At 40.4% G+C, this 18,041-nt stretch overlaps 2 protein-coding genes across 4 annotated transcripts in view; one reads left to right on the top strand and one right to left on the bottom strand.

The window, feature by feature from the left end:
• Positions 1–5,004: 5,004 nt before the first annotated feature.
• On the top strand, positions 5,005–14,823 carry LOC102206289 (calpain-5). Its single transcript, XM_005735463.1, has 13 exons — positions 5,005–5,259; positions 7,026–7,208; positions 7,356–7,487; positions 8,315–8,523; positions 8,646–8,838; positions 8,923–9,113; positions 10,186–10,263; positions 10,357–10,552; positions 10,648–10,770; positions 12,729–12,931; positions 13,361–13,482; positions 13,579–13,715; positions 14,203–14,823. The coding sequence occupies exons 2-13, from the start codon at positions 7,044–7,046 to the stop codon at positions 14,371–14,373; spliced, it is 1,920 nt and encodes a 639-aa protein (XP_005735520.1). The 5' UTR covers positions 5,005–5,259; positions 7,026–7,043; the 3' UTR covers positions 14,374–14,823.
• A 1,513-nt stretch (positions 14,824–16,336) lies between these two features.
• Positions 16,337–18,041, bottom strand: part of LOC102205632 (serine/threonine-protein kinase PAK 3) — a 51,330-nt gene continuing 49,625 nt past the window's right edge. For all 3 annotated transcript variants that reach the window (XM_005735461.2, XM_005735460.1, XM_005735462.1), the window contains one exon: positions 16,337–17,678. In XM_005735461.2, the coding sequence (XP_005735518.1) occupies positions 17,589–17,678 (90 nt within the window). In that variant the 3' untranslated portion in view covers positions 16,337–17,588. The remainder of the gene's footprint in view (positions 17,679–18,041) is intronic.

Below are 18,041 nucleotides of genomic sequence, written 5' to 3'. Positions count from 1 at the left end.
GTGACAAAGCGGCACTCCCAAAGTTGCACATCTTTGGAGTGATTTGGTGCCTGCCCTGTGGATGAGCTTTAAATAGCAGCTTTGTAATGGGCTAAAGCAACACTATCTGGTGCTGTGTCCTACACTCTTTCTCCTGCAGGGAGCGCTGTTAAACCAGCAAAACAGCTACTGTAACATTATCAGCTAATCAACAGCAGGGACACCTCACTTCACCATTAATTGTTTTTAATTTTTTTGTACAAAAGACCCTGTTTGTTGTCAGTCTTCTCAAACACTTAGTTCTGTAAAACTTAACGTGCTAATACTGTTCTCGTCAGCTTGAGTTTTCTGCAGCTTAATGCTTACAGCATACAAAACGCTTACCACAGTATTTTGGTTGACTTGTGTAAACCAGATGCCGCCATGTAAGATGGATGGTTCCTTTTTCCCCCCCCGTCTTTTCTTTCTTTTCTTTTTTTCTTTTTAAAGTTAACATCTTTTGATAGAAAGTTAAACTGGGACATAACAGGCTTGTACTTTGTTAACGGCCATTTGTAAAAACATTTTTAAACGTCTTAAATGAGGAGGCCTCCAAACACTCTTTGTTTTGTAGAGACACAGGACTCTCGGTCGTGGTGTAAATATGCTCCCCTCCTGTTCTCTCTTTCATATGTATGCCTTTCTGATGGAATGAATGACTTTTATTTTGTTTCTCTGAAATTTTACAATGTCCTTTTTAGTGGTATTTTGCAATGTCACAGTGGCTTGTTTCAGTGCTTCATTCAATGTATTAACCGGTATCCTTTTTGCAATTAAAAACGATTGTATTTCACCTTTCTGGTTGTTGAGTTTCTTTAGTTTTCTGCTGTTACAGTAATAAAATGGGGAATATGAAAAGTGGAGTGCGTGTGTGTGCTGGGAGACATAAAAATAAAGGACTAATGTAAAAATTGTAATTGTTCTCATTGTGGATCCCTCTCCATAAGCATTTTCATCACCATGGGAACAAGAAATGCCTTTCTCATTGTCAGCTGTGCCCTAATATATCAAACAGCTGATCAGCTGCGAGTAGTGTCCGGCTGGCAAGTTGGTATATGTGTTGTAGTCATCAAGATTTTTCAGAATTCGTGAGCTGGACAGAGTCAAATATTTGTGGAGAAAGTACCGGCCACTTCATTAGTTACACCTTCCTTCAATGCCCCTTTTGCCTTCAGAGCTGCCCTTTGTTCTCCATGGTACCGATCCAACAAGTTGGTCATCAGATTTTGTTCCATATTGACAATTGCTGCAGATTTGCAGCTTCATGTCTATGATGTGCATCTCCCATTCTTCCGCATCTCAAAGGTTTGGCGTGTTATCCTGTGGAAAGCAACCATCAGAAAATGGGCAAACTGTGATCATGAAGGGATGAACATGGTTAGCAACAGTACTTGGGTAGATTGTGGCAATTAAACAATACTTAAGAGTTCGTCAAGAAAATAACTTCCACACTGATGCTACAAGCTTGAACCATTGACACAAGGCTACGTTTTTATGCTTATGCCAAATTCTGATCCCACCATCCAAATGCAAAGACTCATTAGACCAGGCAACATTTTCCAGTCTGTTGTCCAGTTTTGGTGAGCCTGTGCAAATTTTGTTGTGGTTTCAGTTCTTAAGAGTGTTACCCGTGTGGTCTTTTGCTGCTGTAGACCATCTGATGCTTTTGGTGTGTTCAGAGACGCTCTTCTGAATACATCCTGGGTGGAACCAGTAGTTACCCAAGTTATTTTTACCTTCCCATCAGCTCAAAGCAGTCTGGTTTCTGGCATCAACGAGGTATTGTCGCCTAGAGAACTGCTGCTCACTGGATATTTTTGTTTTATGATCATTATCTGTAATCTGTAGAGACGGTTATGAAGGATAATCCCAGTAGATCAGTTTCCGAAATGCTCAGAACAGCCTGTCTGGTATCAACAACTGAGCCACCTTTTAAAGTCACTTAAATGACCCTTTTTCCTTATTTCTGATGCTTTGTGTGAACTTCAGGAGGTTATCTTGACTGTGTCTACATGCCTAAATGCTCTGAGGAACTGCTATGTGATTGGCTGATTCAACATTTTCTTTAAGGAGCAATTGAACAGATGTGCCTAAGAAAATGGGCCAGGGAGTGCATGTCAGGTTTTAATAACTCTGAAATACTGGCCATAAATAAACAGTGTGGATTTATGCAAAAGTGACTGCTTCAGATTTTCACAGTTGGTACAAACATATCCCCATAATTGTCACTGTCATCAAGCGCCGTTTGTGCATTCATTATACTTGCAACAACACCCACTCACCCTTACGCCTATCTAAACTATGGAATTTAATGATAGTGCTGCACAATAATTGCTTAGTCACATAAGTGCATTTAATTTTTAATCCACACTATAAAACTATATTAAATATTAAAGGTTTTTAATGTAAAGCCATTACACCAGCTTCTGTCTGGATCATGACTACAGAATTTTTTTTGTGCTGTGCTGGAGAACGTGGCCGCCTCCCAGCATCAAAGACTCTACAGTGGCGCTCTCTTCTGTACGACTCAAGAATGGCACTACAAACACAGATTTTTAACAAAACCTGCTGAGATGCTGGCTGTCGTTTGTTGCCATATGAATCTCCTGCCATCTGCTGGCTGTTGTTTGCTCTAATGAAGTTAAAGGTTCATTCAAGAGGCACCCCACAAAAATAAACATTTGAATTCCACTCTGACTTTTAAATGGGCATGTTTCAGAACGAGGAGGAAGATCAACAGAAACGTATCATTTACACTATCTCACCTTTTAAAACGACTGTAAATGTTTGACAGGTTCTTTTTTCCTTAAAAAGAATGTTAAAAATGTAAAACCCGCAGAAAAGATTTTTGTGTAATGACTCTAAAACTTGCCAAAGAAGTGAAACTGCGTAATGTCACAAGATCCATCGGGGTTGTTCATTGTTCAGATCAGACTAAACAAGAAATCCTCTATTGTAAGCAGCTTCCTTAGTAAAGAAATTCAAATGTAGATATGTGCCTGGTTTGCGAAAAGGATGACTATTTATGGCATGTACTGTGGGGGTGGGGCTGATAGTGAGTGCTTTTGTAAAGACACAAAAATCTGCTCTTATAGTTTAAGCAGCTGTGATACTCTTCAGACTTCACAATATTACATTACTGGAAGCTGTAAAACACTGAAATATCTTCTGGAGCCACAGCAGTAGGCTTGTAAATGTAAAGTTTAAAGTAAAAAGAGCCATTCTCAAGAGAACATGATTGCACTTGGCAAAAATTCAAAAAAACCTTTGCGCCACGTTTGTACTTTTATTGCGGTTTTGAGATCGTTTCAGGAGGTCAGAGTCATCCTGAGAGGACTGTGACTATAGACCAAAGTATGTATGGAGCCCCGGTTTTGTTTGTTGATACTTTGAAGTGATCAAATCTACAACAGAATGGCTAAAAAAAGAAAAGAAGCCCAGAAAAGAGTTGAGGCCACAGCAGACTGAGATGCTGCAGCAGGACCTTAAGAGTGATGTCCTGCAATGTTGTGAAGAGCCAGAATTCCTCCACAGTGACGTTAGAGACTGATAGTCATACAGAAAAGAATACATCACTAATCCCTTCCATCATTCCCTTTGTTACACAGACTTAATTAAAATATAAGATGGGGGGGGAAGTGTCTAAATAAATGCTCCAAAGTTGAACAACACACAATATCCATATATTTTCTCTTTCAATATATACAAGATACTGAAAGTAAAAACAGTGCAGCTACCTTAGAGGGGGAGCTGTATAACAGGTAGGAATGATTTCCTGTAAGCTTCTGTAGTGCATTGCAATAGAATGAGTCGTTTGCAGAATGTGCTCCTGTGACCGTCCAGCACGTCACGGAGAGGGTGTGAAGGTTTGTCCAGTTTAGTTTGTAATTAGCATAACATCATCCTCTGTGACACCACAAAGGACACGTCATTTAGTAAAGCTCCACATCCATCCCTGCTTGAGGTGGTTCTACAAGCTGCTGAGTCATCGGGTGTACTTCAGTTTTCACAGAACCTGTGAAAACGTTCCAGAAATGATTATTTCTCACTGGCTTTATTTTTCCAATTTTATGACACAATGTAAATAGTGGTGATATGTAACTACACTTCTGTGATTACTCCACCCTCGCATGCGTGTTTTCTGTGGGAATGTATAACAGTTTATATCTGACTGTTATACATTCCCACGAGGAAGAGGGCTTTGACAGCGCTGACCTCGTGACTCATTTACTGAAGAAACCATGAGACGGCGCTCATTAAAATTTTCACTTTAAGTTATGACAGCGTTGATCTGGCCCCCCCGTTTCTACCACAGGAAGTGTTTCCTTCTTTTCAAACAATCTCATGTCATATGGTGTGTGTCTAGATATCACCCCGCTCACTGATACACTCATTCTCGTTATCTATCACATCAGAAACTCATGTTTGGTATTTTCTCATATCACAGATCAGATGATTTATTGTTATTTTGAAAATCTGTTCAGTTTCTTTTTTGGCCTGTCTCCTTTACTCCTTCGTGGATTTACCTTATTAATGTTGGCTCAGTTTGTCCTCAGTTTCGAGCCTGGATTTAACTACTCAAGATTTTTCTCAGTCAGGGGAAGTCAAAGTGTTTCTTGTGCTCTTTAAGCCCAGAACACTCAGCGCCTGCCAGTTTGTCCTATTACCACAGTTCACTTAAAGTGCAAGGATAACATATGGCTTATTAGTTATGTTTATTCAATTAGACATGGTAAAAGTTAAAGAACAATAATGCAAGTTGTTGTTTTTTTTTGTTTTTTAGCAGAGATATGCAACACTACATCACGGAAACACAGTGTTTGGATGTTTGTTAAATCTAAGTTTTAATGTTTAAGAAAAAACAGGGCAGGTTCATACTTGCTGCACCTTAGTGGGGCTGGGTGGTAGTACCGAAAGTATTCAGTTTCAGTCCCCCACCGTCCCTCCCACCTTCCAATCACCATGTCAGCCTAACACCTCCTGCTGCAGAGGTGCTCGTCAGACCAGTTCTCAGGCACTGTGTTATGTGTTACTCTTTGCGGAAGCGCTCGGTGCTACAAGTTAAAACTCAAGAAACGGCATCTGGTTCTGAAAAAAAGGTAAACCAGATTGCACACTTTATGAAAGGACCGGACAACTTGCAGTGTCGAGTTTGGGACTGATCTTTAAACAGCTCTCACAGGAGCCCCCACGGGACGATTGGATGTGTTTGAGCCCATCACTGCAAGGACAAGACGACAGGTGAGTGTTGCTCTTAAGATTTTAAGCACTTAAGTGCTTTCAGTTTTAACATTCAACAAGTATATGTGGTTTACTGTGGATTCATGGGATTTACTGCATCTGGGTTTTTTGTTTTTTTTTTGTTTTGTTTTTTTGACTGAATGACTCAGATTTATCTTTGTTTTGGCCAGCAGCCATTTTTACTGTGTAACACACTGATACCATTTAAAAGTAATTTTTATAACAATATAATAATTACATTTACCCAGGCACAAATCAGCATAAACTGTGGTATGAAACTAAAACACTGAACTGTATCTCTAACAACACTGTCACGTGCCGGCAGATATGCCGGATATGGGGGGAATGTCAACTGCCATTCACTTATTATACAGATTAAAAGGACAGTATGAGACATAATCTTGCAAAGTGCTGTTGAGAAACAAATGTTTTCATCACGTAAACACTTATATTCCTTTAAAAAAAAAAGAGTAAATGGAATAACCAACCCAAAATAGCCTGTCTGAGCGCTTTAGCCAAGAACTCTCAAACCGATAACAGTCACACAAGCACAAACTCACCAACAACTCTGTGTACTCCCTTACCCACAGACACAGAATGATTTATTAATCCATTTCAGAAATCTGGGAGTCATGACATCACAAAGTATTCGGGTCAAACAGTAAAATGCCAAGGCGATAAGATCCAGTGCAGTAAGAACAATAACGACCGGGGTGTGGCTCTCAGACACAGGCAAGTACAACACCTGGAAACTTCCTTGTTGTTGACCAGGAAGTTATAGGTGCACACCTGCCGTCTGAGAGGTATAGTGCAGATATGTTTTCTTGTCTTCAATGAGTTATCTGTAATGATTTTGAACTTTATAGAAAAATCTGAAAATTCTCATTCTTTACGTTTTGGAGTTAGCTCGATTCTTTCTGTCTGTCTGCTAGATCTGTGCACACTCTAAATCATTTTTCCTGTCCTGTCCTGCCCTGTTTTTTTAACTTGTTTGATTTTATAAAGAAACAGTTACAAAGTGTTTCTTAATTCAATGCTTGTTGCTTCCAGTAAAGGATATTTGGTACACTGTGGTGTGTTATCCTTGGCAAAAATGAAATATCGAGCTTTATCAAAACTAATTATTTTGGCTCATGCTGACTAAACACAGCACTCAGAAGTTGACATGAGTGGGACGAAGAGTTCAAGAGTCATTCCCCGGAGAAAACAGCTGTGATGATGATCACTCCCTCTGTCACAAAGTAAAATGTAGCCTTAATATAATTAATATTATTCTCACAATACGAGCCAGTTTACATAAAGTCATTTGGCCACAAATATTGTCACTGCTGTTGATCTTTGAATGATATGTGATGTATTTTTATTTACTTTCTCTTAAGATTTCAAATACTATTGATGGATCTAAATCAGTGTAAAACACTTGATTCAATCAGAAAACTGCAGCTCGTCAGATGATTAAAAATCCCTTTACATCAAATGTTTCATTTTTTTTTATCTGTGATCTAACTGTAAAGTTTTCATTTCCTGTTTTAGAATATAGTTAATAAGAAAGTTGCATATTGCTATGTAAACACCGTATGCTCATCAGTAAACCTAGACTGTCTCAAGGGACTTTGGGTCAAAGGTCAGTCTGCTATGATCTGGCAATGAAACAACACTGACATTTACGAGAACAGTTTCAGCTGGATTTGCCCAATAGCGATCAGCTTTGGGACCTCCTCCTTTACATAGTCTGAAAATGTCTGGTGTCTCTCATCAATCTGCAGCTGTGAGGCTTCAGCACGATGGTCTCCTCAGTGAAGCCGTACAAAAAACAGCACTACGCTGACCTGAAGAATGACTGCATCAGGAACAAGACGCTGTTTGAGGATCCAGAGTTTCCAGCCACCAACGCTTCACTCTATTATAACAAACCACCTCCTGGTAGGGTAAAGTGGAAACGACCTGGGGTAAGTGGCCAAGGCTAATATCCATCAAGCCACATGTTTGTTTTTAAGACAGCATGTAAGAAAAGAAAAAAACTAAACCTATAATTATACTTTTTTTCAATACTGTTAAAGTCTTAACAGTCTGTCATGTTATTTTCTCTGTTGTAGGAGATAAGTAAAAAACCTCATCTGTTTGTTGAGGGCATCAGCTCCCATGATTTGAACCAGGGAGTTGTGGGAAACTGCTGGTTTGTTGCAGCCTGCTCTTGTCTGGCCTTGAAGCCAAAGCTCTGGCAGAAGGTGTGTTAACTTTGTTGCTTTATTCTTAATGTGGGTGTCGAGGAGTTGGTGCATTAAAGTTGATAACTGTACATTAATAAAACTTAAATACTGTAACTATAGCAGCAGGGTATTCATTTCAGGAAGGAAGTTCTCCCATGGATATATTCAATATATCTGGCAGACAAACATATTATATTGTACTGTAACTTTGCTAATAGCTAAGGGCAAAGGGACTATGAAACCTGAGAGATACAAAATTCAGCTATTTAGAAAATTGTCTGTGAAACTTGAGTGTATTGGGTTTATCTTTTTTTCTTAAATAAAATACAAATCAAAGAAGAAGAGGGAAAAGAGGGAAAGCTGAAGAGGAACTGGAGGGGCTTAGCGATGGAGAATAAATGTCAACCAAAAAGTTTTAGTCCTTTGTAGAAATCTTTCACCTTTTTTCCACATTTTAGTTGCAAGAAATGAGCAGAGGAAGAAAAACTGAAAGTGTGAGGATACATCAGCTATGCATTCTATGTCACTTATTTTGTCTTACCCACTCCACATTATATGTTCTCAAATCCCTGGGGTTGGTACAAGTAGAGAACTTAATGGCCAATTCTTTATTACAGCGTTATGTATGTTCCATCCACTGCAAACGTTTGATTTTATAACACACATAAAACACTACACCTGCATTTATTGGTCAACGCTTTATGAGCAAAGATGTAATTTAAAGGGTTTTGTTGAACTCGTTATAGTGTATACTAAACTATAGTATGTTTATGTTTTGGTGATTTTGTTCAAATCTATCTGTTGTGGGCACGTTTCATTTTGGGTGATGTCGCATGCCAAATCAGGTGATTCCTGACTGGAAGGAGCAGGAGTGGGATGACAAACACCCCGAGAACTACGCAGGAATCTTCCACTTTCAGTTCTGGATCTTTGGTGAGTGGATCGACGTGGTGGTCGATGACCGACTCCCTACGATCAACGAAGAACTCATCTACTGCCACTCGAAAGACCCCAACGAATTCTGGAGTGCTCTGCTGGAAAAGGCCTATGCAAAGTCAGTATACTTTAAATAGTCTGATTCGGGGGGAGACTCTTACTTGGTTTAGTTTTAGGTCCCGTCTGCATTTATAATGCTTTGAACTAAACTTCTGCATTTCTTACACCATCTGTGCCCAGGCTCTCTGGCTGCTATCAGTCCCTTGAGGGCGGAAACACTGGTGATGCTGTGGTGGATTTCAGTGGAGCTGTATCTGAAGCCATCAGCCTAGAAGAAGGGCAATTTTATAAGGACCAAGGAAAACAAGACAAGCTTTTTGATGACCTGCTGAAGGTGTACGACCGAGGAGGAATCATAAGCTGCTCCATCAGGGTCTGTGCTGTTTCTGAATATACACGTCTTTGTGTTTTAAGCACTTTAAACATGCCGATAGTAATTGTTTGCAAAATATTACAGGCACAGCCTCATGAAATTGAGCTCAAGATGATAAACGGGCTCGTGAAAGGCCATGCGTACTCAGTAACTGCAGTGAAGAGGGTTCGTTTGGGTCATGGGCTGCTGGCGTACTTCAAGAATGAAACCATTCCTCTGATCCGTATGAGAAACCCCTGGGGTAAGACTGAATGGAAAGGAGCCTGGAGTGACAGGTGAGCAGGAAGCTTGTTATAGTTAATTTTGTCTTTGCTATGTGTTCTGATTTCAGCAGACACTGTGCCAAAAAAAGCCTTTTTAAATGGAACGCTGTCTGCCTTACAAACTTGTTTTTGTGTTTTTTGGATTCATATGGAAAACAGAGCCGTGGTTCGTTGGTTCAAATAGTTCAATCACATTTGATTTTATTTATAAAATAGCAAATCACAACAGATGCCTCAAGGCACTTTACATCAGAAGATGAAGAAGCCATAAAGACCCTAACAATCAGACCCAGCCTTATCTATATTCTTTATCAAAAAGGAAAGTTTCAATACTAATCTTAAAAGTAGAGAGGGTGTCTGTCTCTTGAGTCCAAACTGGGAGCTGGTTCCACAGTGGCGTGAAGGCTGAAGGCTCCTCCTCCCATTTTACTTTTAAATACCCGAGAGACCCCAAGTAAGCCCCCAGTCAGAAAAGAAAAGTGCTCTAATGGGGTATACACTAATGCAAGGTCTTTAGGATAAGATGGAGAATAATTATTCAAGCCTTGTATAACAGGAGAAGATTAATTGATTGAATTAATTGAATTAATTGATTCTTTATTTAACAGAGAACCAGTGAAGAGAAGCCAATCTGGGACAAATACACTCTCTATTTCTAGTCTGTGTCAGTACTCTCACTGCAGCATTTTGGATCAACTAAAGCATTTTTAGGGAGTTTTTGGGAGAGCCTGATAATAATGAATTACAATGACTGAGCCTAATAATGCCAAATAATGACTTCTTCATGGCAAAACCTCCATCTGTCTGTAAATTAAATTTGTAATGTAAATTAATGTTAGGGCAAGTTGTTGGCTAATACTCGGGGATGTTACAGCATTTTAGATTGAACTATTTACAGACTTTTACAGAGATCTATAAAAGGAGTTTCAGGTATTTTTATTTTTTCAGTGTTACAAAGTCTCTGTGGAAACTTTTGCTACTGGCTCAGACAGGCAATTGTGCAAAAATGAAAAAATGTCTTTTGATCTGTGCGCTGTTTGTAAGCGCATTAAACATTCTGCCTTGCTTTATTGTTGTTTGCCAGTTCTGAGGAATGGGCAAAGGTTGGTGACACAGAGAGGCATAAGCTTGGCATCACAGTGGAAGATGATGGAGAGTTCTGGTAAGTGATGAATTTCCTCAATCACAGCACTATTTCAGGACAGTTTATCCCACTTTTCCAGATTTTAATAATAGATTCTGTTCAAATCTTCAGGATGTCATTTACAGACTGGTGCAAGTTCTTCACTGATGCAGACGTGTGCCGTGTCATAAATACTTCATTGATTAGCGTCCATAAGACTTGGAATGAGTACGTGCACTTTGGCAGCTGGTCCAAAAATGCTGACCCACTTCTAAACCGCTGTGGGGGCTGTGCTAACCACAAACGGACATTCCTGCAGAACCCACAGGTACAGCAGGCTCTGGATGACCTCTCTCCTTACACTCACCTCTGTTCATGTATGTGTACACATCTGTGATGACTCCATTTCAACTTCTTTTGCAGTATTTATTTGATGTGACAAAGGAGACTGATGAGGTCCTCATCTCGTTGCAACAGAGAGACATGAAAATCCACAGACCTCAAGGTCACGGAGAAAACCTTACCATTGGCTTTGGCATCTTTAAGGTATCATAGTGTCATGTAACCCTTCCATATGTGGGAAAGACTGTGTTTGTGGGAGATGTGAAATGCTTAAAATATAGCCAAACATGTCATACTCATTTGTCAGAATAATGTCTGCTGTGTGTGCTGAGTTTGAGGGGACTTTCTTCACAGCTTCACAGCTATTGTAAATGTTTAAAGTCTAAAGAAAATGTGTCAAATTGTCTCAATATGCAGGACTAGAAATGAGGGATAATAATACGGTGCAGGCCCACATTTAGTGAACGGCTCATTATTCTTGTCTGGAATGAAAACATTAATCAAAGTTCAGTTTATTTTGGTCAAAAGCAAAGCCTTTTCACCCCATCCTGGCATCACTTTGGTCAAAAAAATCTGGCTTGAATTGACTTTCTCTTCTCATTTAATGACCAAACAGTGATAAGTTTGTTTTTTCCAACAACTTACACCCCTTGAGTGTTTTATCAGAACCAAAACAGACCATTTCAGCAGCCTGAACCATAAATGATTAAACACAAAAAGGTACCACATACTTTCTGTGATTGCTTCAGGCTGAAAAGCAGCGTGGAACCGAACACCAAACTCAAATCTTTGTGATGATTTCAGACGGCTCGGATGCCTGTGTTCTTGTGCAGCAGTGTGCAGGGATTATTTAGGACTCATGTGTTATGTCTGCTAAATCATAACCAGGCCAAAAAAAAAAAGCTGAAAAGTATGAAATACATGGATACACTGAGTTCTGAAACAGACACAAGATACAATAAGTGCCGATCACTACAACCTGGGGTGTGTTTCAGAAGCGGGTTTAAAACTTGATGTTGTCCTGCATGTTGCGATTAGATTGTCACCTTTAAATGAGACCATGAAACCCAGTGTGACAAAGCTGACAGCTCATTTCCTGTAATGAGACTTTAGTTGACAGAGACATGGCAAAGTTCAGACACACACTGTGCACTATTATCACGCTGATAGAAGTGCTGCCAAAACTCTGGACAGGAATGAATATGAGCACCATAAAAAGCTTTTAATTAAAAAGAAAGAAAGAAAGAGAACAGAAACAGCCGTGTGGGCGTGGCCCACTGTGGAAGTGAAATGTTAAATCTTTATTTAACCTTTCTCATATATGTTTATCATACAAGTAATGTGTCCTCTTCCTCTATCGGGCACTTCCTCTAAACCACAGATGTTACGATTAGATTCCTGTCTGCTTTGTTTGTGGTGAAAAAAAAAATCACATTTAATGCCATTGTATTTTTTTTTCAAAAACAAGAAGAAATGAGACGATCAGTCAACACAGTAACGCGCGTGTTAAAATTCAATTATTGTTTCTATTTTGTGCCACCAGGAGGCAGAAAACTCTAAGTGTGAAGCATCTTTTCCACTTCTCTTTACTACGCTGTTTAAAGGCATCAATTAAAGTTTATGATGAACAAGAAGAACATGTATTCGTTGACTCTGGCACAGATTCAAATGTAGTTTAATTAAGTACAAAATTAGCAAAATGCAGTTTAAAAGTCATTTTTCTGCCCAGGTACTTTTTCGGATTGCTACTATACTGATGCAGCTGACTGCGGTGGAGCAGAAGGTTTTGCTCCTTCATGCAGTAAAAAGTGCAGTTCATTAGAGTTCAAGTCACCTTTAAGTAAAATGGCTATAAATTAAACAGGGAAAAATGAAATTCTGCTACCCAGATTTGTTTGTATAGTAGACGTAATTTATGTAATCTTGTATATTTTTGCTACGTCGTATTATTTTGATTAATTGTTTTTGCAAGCCAATCTTGCAGTGAAGCTCACCCTGTATGTCAAGCTGCATTCATTTTGAGCGTACTATATGCTTCTTAGGTGATATTTTCATGTGTCACTTGTAATCGCATTTCCTTTGAAATTTATTGAAGTAGCTCCAAACTGTGTTGCACAGGATTTTGGTAAATTATGCTCACAAAATATCAAATTCTTTTCCAGGTGGAGCTGAACAGGAAGTACCGTTTACATGACATCCTGACCCAAAAGTGTGTAAATACGTCAACCTACATCAATGCTCGGACAGTGTTCATGAGGATCAGTCTGACTCAGGGCCGATATGTCATCTTCCCCACCACCTTCCAGCCTGTTACGCTGGGCGATTTCATGCTCCGGGTTTTCACTGATGTGGAGTCCGGCTGCAGGTAGGACAGTGCCGTAGATGTGAGGTCAAGCCAACAACAGTGTGTAGCTGAGTTTGTCAGACAAAAATGTAATATCAATAACTCCAAAAAATAACGCACTTATATGGGAAATTGACTGATATGGGAAAAAGCTGTTTGTACGTTTTTAGTCCAAGAAAACATTCAAATGAGTGTTTTGGGAAATAGGGACCATTTAAATGTGATTTACAGTAACTTCTATTGCTTTTCTTGGCCAAATATTTTATTTTGCCAGATTTTGTTTTGTTTCTTTTTGGCACAGCAACTCATAGTCACTCATTAATAATGCAGGTCATCCACTCAGCCTTGTCTATGAATCATAGGTGTAATGTTACTGTTCCACTCTTTCAGTTTGCCTCTAGTAAGAACAAGGCCACATTGCCAACTCTTAACTCTTCTCTACTCTCACAGGGAGCTGACAGTGGACAAGCCTCAGGTAAAATGCTGGAGTTCAATCATTGGTTACCCACAAGCTGTGACTCATGTCTATGTACATTCAGCTGAGGGGCTGCAGAATCAGGACCGCACAGGAGGTTAGAAGACTTTCCACAAGTTAAACTTTCTGCTATAACACTTCTGTTCAGCGTGATGAGTCTTTAATCCACCAAATCTGGTTCTCTTTCACGCAGGTGCAGACCCCTACGTGATCATATCATGTGAGGGCAAGTCAGTCAAATCCACCATCCACAAGGACACCTTAAACCCAGAGTTTACAACTAGTGGTGTTTTCTACAGGAAAAAGCTGAGCAAGCCCATAACTGTGCAGGTAATATGCAGTCTATCTCATTAGTCCTGCTTAATGGAATTATTCTCAGTGACTGGTGGAGCAAAGGGATTTCTCACCTCTGTCCGGTTGAAACTATGTCTCTCAGACATGTCTGCTTTTCAGAGATCAGCGTTATTTTAATCTCAAAGACTGTAAAGTTTTCATTAAAGAGTTTGTAAAAGGCTTCAAGAGCATAAGAAAACAAATTTCCCAGCTTTTAACAGTGAATAAACTTTCAATTTACCTGAAGTCTTACACACAATTCTGCATCAAATGTAAACTAAGTGCTGTCTCTGCTCATAAAAGCCAAAACAACAACAATACATTTTTTTTACACCACTAGCCTAATTTGCATATTGGACCAAGTCTCATCCTGCGTGTGCAAATCTTAAATTCCTAATCTGTTTAATGAGTGAAAACATTTGTTTTGCCGTTAAATTTTAGAGTGTGGAGATAAATATATTTCAAACTGACTGTTTCTCCTCAGGTGTGGAACAGCAACGCAGTGAAGGATGAATTTATGGGCCAAGTCGTGTTGTCCGGGTCAGTGAACGACCCCACCGAACCTCAGAGGCTTCAGCTCACAGATCAAGGACGGCAGATGCCCGGCACCATCGGCCTAAGGATCGTCACCTCGGTTCAGCTGACTGCCATATGACCGGAGCTGAATCCTTTCTCAGCTTTGACTTATTTGACAAGCATCAAAACCAGCAGCGGGATGCATTTGTATGAAGGTGAATTTATGTGAGCAGGGAATTATGGGACAAACTGAAAATCTCTCCCTTTTCGTTACTTTTGATCTTTTTTTTTTAAATTCATGCTTTTATAATTTATATATAAAGTTTTTATTTTGATGTGTTTGTAACCCCGATTATTCTGATACGACACTGTGAGAAACATGGCAGTATTTGTCCTTCAGGCCTCACAGTTACCAAGATCGCGGCCTGTACAGTCGCCTTTTTGCAGAGTAATGTGTTACATGCTACACCTGTTGTTACACGTATGCATTCCTCTTCCGTTTCTTTCCTCCAGCAGTTTACAATCATGGTTCGTTCTCATGAGTACTAAGAAAATCCTCAATGGAACAAAAATTAAAAGAAATCCTAAGACCAAACACTGCTACGACTCTGGTTTTCTTCCTCTTTTTATTTCAGTCCAGTTCCCAAACTGCAATATTTTGTTGTTTTTTTTTCCTTCAGTTTTTTTTTTGTTGTTTTTTGGACACTCAAGACACAGCCATGCACAATTCAAAGTTCAAAAAGTCTATTGCTTCAACCACAATTAAAAATAGTTTATCCAAAACCTCATTTCCCCTTCACTCATTTGTCCTTTTCCAAAGATGGGGGAAGGCCTGCTGAGGTATGCCAGATGGATCAGCAGTTTTACAAAGCTAGACAATAATAAGAGTAGTAGTAATAATAATCATAATAATAATAAAGATAATAATTTAAAAAGTAACATTTTTTGTCTTTGTTCCATTCTCTTGATAGACATTAATAGAGGAATTTTCACACCACGTGTACAGGTTTACACATTCAGAAGATAGGAATGTACAGGAGCAACCACAGAAAAGGGGGCACGTCGGCGGTGTCTCTCGTCCCGAAATTCACCTTTGTGCTCATAGTTCAGACCTGTACATGGGGCAGAGGCCAGATGTCCCAGGGCTGGCGAAGCTTCCTAACAGGCCACCCACACCTACCACGCGCACTCACACACGCACACACACGCACAAACACTCAGCAGTGGTATTCAGGACAGACTGTGTGGGCCCGCACACAGAGTGCTGCATTCATCGGCTCTCTGTCCGGATGAAGGAGTGTCCTATAAAGCCCAAACAGGAGAGGTGGATCCAGGAGTGCAGAGACGGCGTTTGTGTGTTTGCTTTTCTCTCTTTTTTTCTCTTCTATTTCCAGGGTGCAAAACAATTATTGATACATACCACAGAGCAACCTGAATATTGTCGTTTTAAGTTACATAGTTATGAAAAAAAAGTGGGGGTTCCCGTCGTATTTACATACATACATACATATCCTAACAATCTTAACCTATCTGAAGATGACATACAGTGTATAGTTTGTTTTACATGCATGGATTCTGTTGCTTCCTCCTGTCTCACGTCACTCCATCTTCTGCGCTGGACAGTGGAGGTACAATATGACTAAGCAGCTACCCTGCACCTCAAAGTCAAGGTGGACAACACGAGTGAGGCATCTTCTAGTGCAGATTGAGGTAGCCCCCTAACACACACACACTCACGCACGCACACACACACGGGGGGGGGGGATGCTACATGGGAAATGTCCAATGAAGGCAGCAAATACAGACACAAAATCTAAACTTCTGTACAGAGGAGTGAGTTTAAGCAAACCCAGTATGGAAGGAATGATGGCGATCAATGTGAACCTCGGCTAGGGTTTTCAGCGCTATAGGGCAAGGTACAATCGTAAAATGGCACTCCCTGCTTCCTGCTTCACTCCCTTGATAACATCCCCCTCTTTTTGATCTGACGCACACCCACAAGGTGATAAAATGTAAATGTCACGGAAAGAATTTGCATAACATCCAATTAAATGAGGGGGGAAAAAAGAATGAATGAGCAGCATCATAAGTACAAAAAGGAAGAAGGAAGGACGGAAGGAAGGAGGGAAGGAAGGAAGGAGGGAAGGAAGGAGGGGCAGCTGGTGGTCAGTGGCTCATTGGACACAACACATGCATTTGAAGTACTTTCCCTTTATGTCGTGTTTGTCAGTTTCAATTGGATAAAGATATTTTTTGTTCACAGCATTTGTTTGTTGGGTGTATTTTGACTAAGGACACTGTGATTCTTGGGGCATCCTTGGGTGTGATTGAGTGTGGCGCTGGACCTCCAACTTACTGTAGATGACCATCTTCTAGGATGAGTAAATGACAGATCTCCATAATATAAACATCGCAAGCACACAGCTCTGGCTCTGGCATCAGTGATCATGTGTGTCTGCAACAGGAAACAGCCAAAACTTCAGGCAACCGTCGCCAACTCCAACTCTTCACCGATATGAAATGGATTAATAAAGGGTGTTTAAAGCTGGCATAGGTCATGTGAAATTATTCCTGACTTTTTCCCCTGTAGTGGCACCCCTACTACACGCATTTACAAACACACACACACAGACACACAGAAAATGCAAAAATATTCCACCTTGAGATGTGACAGTCTGCAGAGGAGTAGCTATGTTTTTTCCACAGAGCCGTAGTCATGCAGGCAAAGGCTGGGTCCAGAATCACGCTCTCACATCAGCCAGTCCCTGCAGGTGCAGGTGTGGCCCGATGGTGCACCATGAAGGGAAGGACTGGAGGAGGGATAATCAAGCCTAAAGCTTGCCAGGGAAGGAAATTCAGGCTCTTCAAGTTTAGTTTTTTTGTCTCTCCTCGTCGCTCTTGGAGCCTCTTCTTGAAAATGAGCACGCTTTCTTTTCAATTTTCTCATGTTTTTTTTTTTTCGGTTTGGGAAGCAACCGCCTCCCAAACAGGACGTACGACACAAAGAAATGTGCACAGTTTGTATACGCGCACGCAGGCCAACACACCCACACACTCACACACACTTGTGATAGACTGCTCTACATGTACAGAGTGCTGGAGGAGTAAACGGGGAGACAAGGTCTTTTCAGCAGCATGGGCCGAGACGCTGCAAGGCCAGATGTCCATCCTACATTTGAGGCCTGGGGGTCTTTTGTCCTTGTGCTGTCACTGTAAGTCACACAAACCCCTCCTTGTGCTGTCACTGTCACGTCACCCGCCCCCCATACACCCATACACCCAAGCCCCTGGATGTGATGAAAGCACTCATCGCAGGCGGGGCTCCAGCCTCGGGTGCGGACAGAGAGCACATCCTTAGCGACTGCTGTTCTTTATGGCTTCCTTTGCAGCTACAATCAGGGGCGTCAGGCTGGATAGAGGCTTCGCCAACTTGAGGAAAGAATGCTGAAAATGCAAAAAATCATTTTTTAAAATGTTCCTATGAATCCAAAGAGTGTTGCAATATCATAAAAATACAGTTATGATTATTAAAACAAGCATAAGAGTAGATTTAATATAGTACGCTTAGAATCATATTATTCTATTCAATTCAGTTTTGTTTATATAGCGCCAAATTACAACAACAGTTGCCTCAAGGCGCTTCATATTGTAAGGTAGACCCTGCAATAATACATTCAGAGGAAAAAAAACCCAACAATCATATGACCCCCTATGAGCAAGCACTTCGGCGACAGTGGGAAGGAAAAACTCCCTTTTAACAGGAAGAAACCTCCAGCAGAACCAGGCTCAGGGAGGGGCAGCCATATG

The sequence above is a fragment of the Pundamilia nyererei genome, unplaced genomic scaffold (assembly GCF_000239375.1).
Source record: "Pundamilia nyererei isolate P.nyererei 1_Seehausen unplaced genomic scaffold, PunNye1.0 scaffold00064, whole genome shotgun sequence".
In the NCBI taxonomy this organism is placed as follows: domain Eukaryota; kingdom Metazoa; phylum Chordata; class Actinopteri; order Cichliformes; family Cichlidae; genus Pundamilia; species Pundamilia nyererei.
The sequence above is the reverse complement of the archived record's forward strand: the minus strand, read 5'-3'. Positions and strand labels throughout refer to the sequence as shown.

Coding starts and splice junctions, on each gene's coding strand:
- LOC102206289 (XM_005735463.1), top strand. CDS start 7,044: ATGGTCTCCTCAGTGAAGCCGTACAAAAAACAGCACTACGCTGACCTG. Junction 10,771..12,728: donor TTGGCTTTGGCATCTTTAAG/GTATCATAGTGT, acceptor ATTCTTTTCCAG/GTGGAGCTGAACAGGAAGTA. Junction 12,932..13,360: donor GATGTGGAGTCCGGCTGCAG/GTAGGACAGTGC, acceptor CTACTCTCACAG/GGAGCTGACAGTGGACAAGC.